The 8373-nt window shown below is 38.0% G+C and overlaps 1 protein-coding gene across 1 annotated transcript in view; it reads right to left on the minus strand.

The window, feature by feature from the left end:
• The window catches only part of man2b1 (mannosidase, alpha, class 2B, member 1), a gene marked incomplete in the record, with an annotated part of 19062 nt that overhangs the window by 3485 nt on the left and 7204 nt on the right, over positions 1-8373 (minus strand). Inside the window, 9 exon segments of the mRNA XM_035660161.1 lie at positions 5096-5197; positions 5427-5545; positions 5827-5947; positions 6063-6160; positions 6551-6733; positions 6900-7016; positions 7395-7502; positions 7799-7908; positions 8135-8213. Coding sequence (XP_035516054.1) covers positions 5096-5197; positions 5427-5545; positions 5827-5947; positions 6063-6160; positions 6551-6733; positions 6900-7016; positions 7395-7502; positions 7799-7908; positions 8135-8213 — 1037 coding nt within the window.

Here is an 8373-nt window from a genome sequence, read left to right on the forward strand (position 1 = left end):
ATATATATATATATACACACTTCATTTCAGGACATAAAATATGCCTATATGATATGACCCAGTAGTATACAGTGTACCTTAAATTAAAATCTAATTAAAATGCTCATTAAAACATTTGTTAGTGATACAAACAGAATAATACATTGTTAATAAGAATTATTAATAATAATATAATATTCTGATAACTGATAATACTTTTGTACTTTTGAATTCTGGACTTGTACTAGAATATTTTTATACCATGGTAGTTCTACTTTTACCTACTAGTAAATGATCTGGGTACTTATTACTCCACTGTTAACTCTAAACAGCAGGGACTGGATGACATTCCCTTATTAATTAATTATTATCAATTAAGTGAGAAAAAAAGATTTTCCATCCACTTAATATATTTTTTATGGAATTAGAAACTTAATAAATACATAACTACACCTCATGTTTACAAAAACTTGAAGTGCATTTCCTGACCCAGAGATGCTATTTATTCCCTGTATGCTATCTAGTAATTAAGCTTGCAAACAGACATCAAAATGACATGAATGAAATTGTCCCACTCTGGATAATAAGAGAAAATAGTATCCCTTTAAACCTGCAGCCTCTGTAATTTCTCATTTTCCTTTTATCCTAACTATTTCAGAGCACTTATCTTTTCACAGAATGATTTAGGTGATTATGTTGTTATCACTTAGCATTCAGTCGCTACCTCTTCTTGAAGCCTCAAAGCCATCAAACAGGTTGATCCTCTGAATGTCGTAGGTGAGAGTAGTGTTGGGCATCAGGGTCTTGTTGCGGTTTATGTTATTTACAGCAAACTTGAATGCCAGCTCATCCATACTCACTAACTCACTCTCCCGGGTTTCAAAAATACCACCTGCAAATGGAAACGGAGGACAAACTTTAAAAAAAACTGTCACTACCAATGTGCACAAACACTGTAAAGTGCAGCAGTCTCTATGATGGATGGATGCTTCTGTGAGGTTTGAGAAATTCTGCCACTTTTGGTTAGTGTGAAAGCTGTTTAAAACCCACCCCACGAACTTAACAAAGCAAGACGGTCAATCTGTTACATTTTCATCTCTCACTAATGATTTTTACTTTGTGCTTCCAAAGCACCATGTATCAATGTACGCATTTAGTATACAGGCAGCTGCATACTTAATACTGAAAATTGAAAATTTATAATGACAGATAAATGAGTGGGAAATAAAAGTGTGAAGTTTGATAAAGTTAAATAGAAGCAAATTAGTTAATTTAAATAGAGTAAAATGAGAATGATGAAAATAAGTAAAAAAAATAATGTGTGTTAAAAGGTAAATGGACAAAGAAAAGGAAGAACATTTTGAAAATGTTCCGATGTCCATGTTTGTTACAGGGAATTTTTTTATTTGTGGAATTTGGTATTTATGTCTCTCTATTATTGGGCTTCTGATTCAAATCAACAAGTGTTTGTTGTTCAAAACAGTGCACACGCATACAGCCTAATAACTCAAGTGTGTACTCAGCTTACCCTGATGAATTTGCTTTTCTTCAGTTCTGCAGTTACAAATGTTAACAAGGCATTGAAAAGGGTTTTATTTATATCAAGTCTAATCAGTCAAATTATTTTTCACAAGCTGAAAACCCCAAAGTTTATCAGTGAAAGTGTTATTTATCATTAATAAAGACATATTTTCAACTTATGACCATTTTGTAAAGGACGCCTTATTAGAAAGCACCATATTACATTTGACATTAGGTGGAACACATACAGTAGACATAATGTATGGTCTTTAACCCATTCACAGAAGCCAGAATACACAAAGAAAGTTGTACATCTACAGTAAGCCAGATGAGGTCTACAGCATTCATATATATTTGTTGTACAAAGCACCCCAACAGTCTGCACAATCCAAAATTACACTAAATGTTCTCTGCAGCCTGACTTAAAGAGGGTCAATTCAGATAGTTCTTTTTATGCAAATCAGCTCTCACAGTCATAAACAAAGCCATAAATACGTTATATCCACAATAAAAGATAATATTTGTAGTTTCAATGCCGCCAGCTTCAATATTCTAGGAGGAGAGAATTAATTTGGAATTCCCACAGAAGCATGCAAATGAAGATGAATGTTAAGTGCTCGAAGATGAACAATCAGAATTTTCCTTTGAGGCTTAAAGTATTGTTCTAAACAGCGACGTAGCCAGGATTTTAGAAATACTGAGGTCAGGATTTCTAGTCCCACTATGGGTTTGGGGGCATGTCCCTAAGAACATTTTACAGTTACATTGTGTAAAAAAAGCATCAGTAATGACTTAGGAAATAATGTCAGCACCAACACATAGATGAGGAATTTATATGGCACAATTTAAATGACTTATTTTCAAATAAGTTTCTTATTGCTGCTTATTGGTGCTACACCCACTAAAAATGGTGTGTTCAATACAAGGGAAGAAAGAGGTGCTGGGATTTTTTTTTTGACTTGTAAAATTACAATAACTTATTTCTTTGCAAAAAATAAAAATACTAACATGTTCCACAGATTCAAGGAAGTTATATAACATTGTTGAAAAAACACACAAGCCTAATATGTCTTTAAATGACCAATACATAATATGTCCTTTACAGAGATAAAATACTGTAAATGTAATTTTTACTTGCAATAAAATAAAAAGAAGAGGTCATTTCTCATTATTGATCAATGGAATATAGTAATAAATGAGGTAACCCTGAAACATTTTGGTAATAATCACTGGACACAAAATTACTGTATCTATCTGTGCCTCATTTCATGTATGCAAATATTCTGATACATGGAGGTGCAGCATTAGAGAGCAAAAGTGATTACAAAATCAAAATCAAAAAGGCCATGACCTCAGTGCCCTCAGTGGTAGCTACTACGAGCCTGAATCCAAACACAGACACAAAACACAACGACTCTCTCCCCTCAAAGTGGGGACAAAGTCATATGGATTCAAAGGTAGCTGCTCCTTCAATGTTCTCACTTTTACAGTGCAGAGACCCAAGGCCACACACAACTCACTGCATGGACCAGCTGTCAGCAGGATTTGAAGAAACAATGCTGTTCAGACAGACTTCGGAAATTGCCCCGAAACTCCTCATCAACATCCTGTCATCTGGGTGCAGAAGATGTGAAGTGTGGACTCATAGGCAAGATGAAATGGAAGCAGCGTAATTGCTCCCGCAGTGTGAAAGGGCAGGAAATAAAAAGGCTTTAAGAGGTTGTCGCGAAGGTTCAAAGAAAGAAAAGTCAAGCCACATCAGTCAAGACAGGCACTAAAAAAACGGAAAGGAAAAAACATTGGACAAGTAATTGTCAGTCTTGTAGTTATGTTTTCTAGGGTAGTTTTTTCTCAGCATGAAAAAGCAAGTTTTTGGTCCCTTGCTGATCCTGCAGATGTTTGCTCAGACTGAATCTAATTATAAACAATGTGTTGTACTATTTGTTCAGTTCTAGTAAAATCTTCCCTGTCTTTTCTGCTGCTAATGTGTTATAGTAAGCAAAAGATAACACTGACTCCACCAGCTTATACTTTTTTTTCACTCTGAAATTATGTGTCAGAATGGATACAATAGTAGAGAGGTAGTATAAATCCTGGAAGCTTGTTGTAGTTGTTTGGTTTGCTCAGAAGCTGTAACTGTAAAAGAAGCAAGTTGCGAAAAAAGAAACCATACACCACTAGTCACACTGGTAGTATTTAAAAAAAAAAAAACCTTCCACAACAACACAGCTCTAAAATCTAATATTGTTTATACTAATGCTGATATGATACCTAATGTTTGGCATCAATACCAAAACGATATCTTACTTTGAGGGACCTAAACATGTTTTTCTGTAAAAATCTTTTGTTCGTTTAACCAAGAGAGCCTTGGGTCTCAAAAATGAAATGAATAGCTTAACATTCCGGGGAATACTTAGTCACTTTCTTGCCAAGAGTTAGATGAGAAAATGAGAGTGGTATTAATCTTCTAAGTCTCAGCAAGAAAGCAATTAAGCATATTTCCCCAAATGTTGAAAACACTGTCAACTTAAAACACTGCCAACACCCATCAGCCATACTATGAAGAACTTTGAATAAAATAGTCAAACATTTAAACCAGGAACTATCTGACATATCAAAAAAACAAATAAGATTATAGATCTGGTTTTACTGAAATTTTCCCTTAAATTTTATTCAGTTAGAGTTCAAACTCTGAAGTACCTGACGGTGTCACACCAGGAATCAAGGTTTCTCATTTCTACAAACAGGCAGGGATAAATGTCCAGGGGAGTTGTTTGAGACAATCCTGAATTACTGGGTAGTCACCACAGAGGAACAATTAATTCATCCTGGTTAATAATTGCTCATTTGTAACAAGACACTATGATATGGGCGGCAGGGGATAAAACACATCACGACTTTGTACAAATTTGGTAACAACAGCTGGTCAAGTATTGTACATGTATTATAGCCTGTGGCTGTCTAAGTGTAAGTGCGATCATGATCAATTGTTGACTGATTATGCAAAATGACCTATCTGTAAATCGTTTTCTATGTGTGCTTAAAGGTCCCATTATTTTGCACTTTTCTGGTGTTTTATTTGATGTCTGGATATCCATAAGAAGATATATTTGTACCAAATTAGAACCAATTGAAGTACCAAAAACTATCTCAATATAGTTTTACATCTCCATTCTCACGCTTCGCCCTAGAGCTCTAGCAAGAACCAGGTGTTGTGTGTTGCGTCATTAACAATAACCAGCCTCTTTTCTGATTGGCTTTCTGTTTTCTGACTGATGCACCAGGCCAACCACAGGCATGCTGGGCCGTGCTGGGGTCATGGCTGAGGGCAGTCATTGTATAGTTAAGACATCACAACCTTACGGAAGTCCTGACAGCTCATTTATAGGCACAATTTCTGAACACAGGCTGTGTGCATTTTTCTGAGGATGGAGCCTTTTGATAGTTTCAAAGTATTTATATAGCACCTAGACCTGCTTTATAATCACAAACGACATGGGAAACTCTTTATAAAATATGGGACCTTTAAAAAACTGTAAGTAACATCTGCTAAATGTTACTTTCAACATAAAAATAAATAATCTATCAAGCTTACTTCCTCTGCAGCATCTCTCTGCCGTTGGAATCAGTGTAGAAATATTGGGAGGTTTTAATACTGGTGTCTAGACGGGTGATCACCTCCTTCCCCAGGTCATCACTGATGGATAAAGAGAGAGAGTGAGAGATGAAGCGAGGCATGTTGGCCACGATTCAGCACTTAAATGATCAGAACTACAAACGAACACATATATAAATGAAACAATGAACAATGAAATAGTCAAAATCCCTACAAATGCAGCCTAAAAATAAAATGTTTGTGCCTGTACATGTGCCAACATATACGCAGACTAACCACTTTACTGTGTATGTGACAAACACACACTCACTCAATGGGCACCGGTCCGACTGTCCACTCCAGCTCCAGAGCTTTGCTGTCGGTATAGAGACGAACCACCTGAGACACCCAGGGAGCAAACCACTGCCTCACTTCCTGCACACCAGAGGTCTGGAGGGAAGGGACGGGGGATGGATCAAACATACATTAATAATCATTTTTAAACATCTTTCTGACGCAGACTGGTGGTAATTATTGGATTTGAAATCACAGTAGCCTGACATCATCCGATACAAACAGCAGCCTGTTATTTATGAATACGTAGAATAAATCAAAATAAAGCCATGTAATCAACTCAATTGTCCTTTTTTAATTAAACCTAACATTTTAATGAGGGTTAGGATGGGATAAAGCTGAATGTAAATGTGGCTGCAATGCTGCTCGCTCTCCACCTGAATGGTCTCCGTCTTGGCCGTCTTGCTGATGAGGAAGGGTGTGGAGGAGTTGGGTCTGAAGATGTAGGCACCTGAAGGCTGGTCACTCTGTGAATTGTTACCGTCACTGGCGTTGTACCTGGAACATGCAACACACAGAAACGCACATTAAAAATAATCCTGTAATAAACAGCAGGTTACACAAACGGTCATCTGCAGGTGGGTTTGTGTGTAATTCAGTCAGAGACACTAACCAGTAGAAATTCTGTGTCAGTTTGATGGTCTGTTTGGTCTCCAGGTTGCTGAGGCTGCTCAAGAGGCCGGTGTCGGGGTCAAAGGTCACACGAAGGAACTGGGGCAGGTGGACACACAAGTTATCAGAGAGAACACTTACTTACATACATACATACATACATACATGTACAAGTCAAGTGTATAAAGTGTACAGGATTAGCCCTTCATTTAGCTGTTTTTTTTTTTTAAAGAAATTCATCAACGCAATAACTTCTAATGCTCCATTCTGTGAACAAGTAAGTTTGTCTGTTACCCATTTTGTAATGGTATATGATTGATGATATGATTTTTTTCTGAATTTCTGAAAGTAGAAAACTTTTGAAATAAAATCATTTAAAATTATCCAGAGCTAAAAAGAAATGACTCCTGTCTGTAAAGCATGATGCACTTATTTCCCATGGTGCAACACAGAGTAAGTGTGTAAGTGTAAGTGTGCTGCGGTGAAGACCTTGTTCTGGATGGCCGTGGGCGTGCGGTGCTGCGTTGAGGCAGGCGGGGGCCCGTCCTGAAGCAGGGACACAGAGTAGGTGGTGAAGCCAAGAGGTGGAGCCTGTACCTGGAAGACCAGCTCGTTGACAGCGAAGCCCCGGTTTCTCCTCACCTCCCGGGTGGCTGCGGACACGGGAACCACCTGGAACACAGACACGGAGAGAGCTTCACATTTCCAGTGGAAAGAAAAGAGATTTAAATCTTAAAACAAAAGGATTAGGAATAAAAGTATAAACTGAATCCTGTAGGAAGTGGATTACTTATGGGATCCTGGGATCCTCGTACTTAATGCTGTCGCACACACTGACCTGGCAGTCCACAGATTTGCCGTTAGCATCTGAGACGACGTATGCTGTTCCATTCACCGGCAGCCTGACCGGCCAAGTGACTGGGCGAGCGAGAGGGTTGTAAACGTTGACTGAAAACTGAGAAAGACGGGGTGAGGTTGAGCATTGTTATAGTAATCAATATTATCAATATTAATATTGTGTATTGTATGTTATATTAATAAGTGTATATATAGTTCAGATTTACACTAGATATCCTTTTTCATTTAAGATTCACATTTATTTACAAACATGTCTTGGAAGATTCCACAAAGAAATGTCTAATATCCAGTCTCCATGAGTGTGTGTGTGTATGTGTGTGCCTTTGTTGTGTATATGGGGGCCAATGGTTTGGTTTAAGACTTGATTTTATAGTTTGAATTAGATTATGTTATGGCTGAGTTCTGAAAGTTAGCAGAATTCATCTAGTAGTAAAAATCAATGACAGCAAGTGTATGTTGTGTATGTCTGTATCACCTTTTTGCTGGACTCGGTGAGAGGACACACACTGATGTTGAGGTTGTCACAGTACATTCGCTCAGCAGATGAGCCACTCAGAGCAGCCAGACTGTTACTGACCAAAACCTGAGAGGGAAATCAAAGGTGCGTTACATTCTCCACAAATCCACAAAACAATGGACATAAAAAGTACATAATATAACAAGTAGTTTCAGCTAAATCATTTGCTTAGTAAAAGTAACATTTCAGTTTCATTTTGTTCAGGATGAGGTCTGTGGATTACACTGTTTCTGAAAACACTGTTGCACTCCTGTACAGAAAATACAAAGACTCTACTACAGTAGCAAATTAACTCAAAATATTAGTACATAATTATACAGGATCACGTTGAGCAAGATAATGCCGTGTGAAGCTTCAAATACCTGACAATGTTGCCAGCCGTTAGCTAGCCTCCTGGCGTAGTCGTTTGCTACGTGTTGCTTCTCTGTGCCCGACACTGCGTCATGGTGCTGAGCCACCGCCATGGCTTTCTCTGACAATGACAGCACAAACCTGTCAGATTTACTAATACTAAGACCATTGTGACATTGAGGATTATGACAGTTTGACAGTTGGGATGTGCTGAGTTATTAATAATTTGGCTTTAATCTTTTCTCAGCGAGGTATAGATGTGACGTAAACACAATGGATTCTTCCCGCTTCTAGCCAGATGCCATGATCAGTGGTGTTTTACTGTAAGAATAAAAAAGAAATCTCACTCATGGTCTGGCTGTCGCCCTCCCCAAAGGGTCCCTTCCTGGAGGCCGGACCACTAAGTACCTCCAGCTGGTTACAAGTCTGCAAAAGACACAAAGCCACAGTTAAAGTAGTCACCAGAGTCAAGTATTTTTACACTATTAGATGGAGCAATATGACAGTTAGTACAGACATGCGTGGTCCCAGAGGATGAATCCACTGACTAATGCCATCAACAGGTGGAGACAAAGAGTTGTGCTCT

This window comes from Morone saxatilis, unplaced genomic scaffold (assembly GCF_004916995.1).
Source record: "Morone saxatilis isolate NCDOM2014 unplaced genomic scaffold, NCSU_SB_2.0 Contig17, whole genome shotgun sequence".
In the NCBI taxonomy this organism is placed as follows: Eukaryota; Metazoa; Chordata; class Actinopteri; family Moronidae; genus Morone; species Morone saxatilis.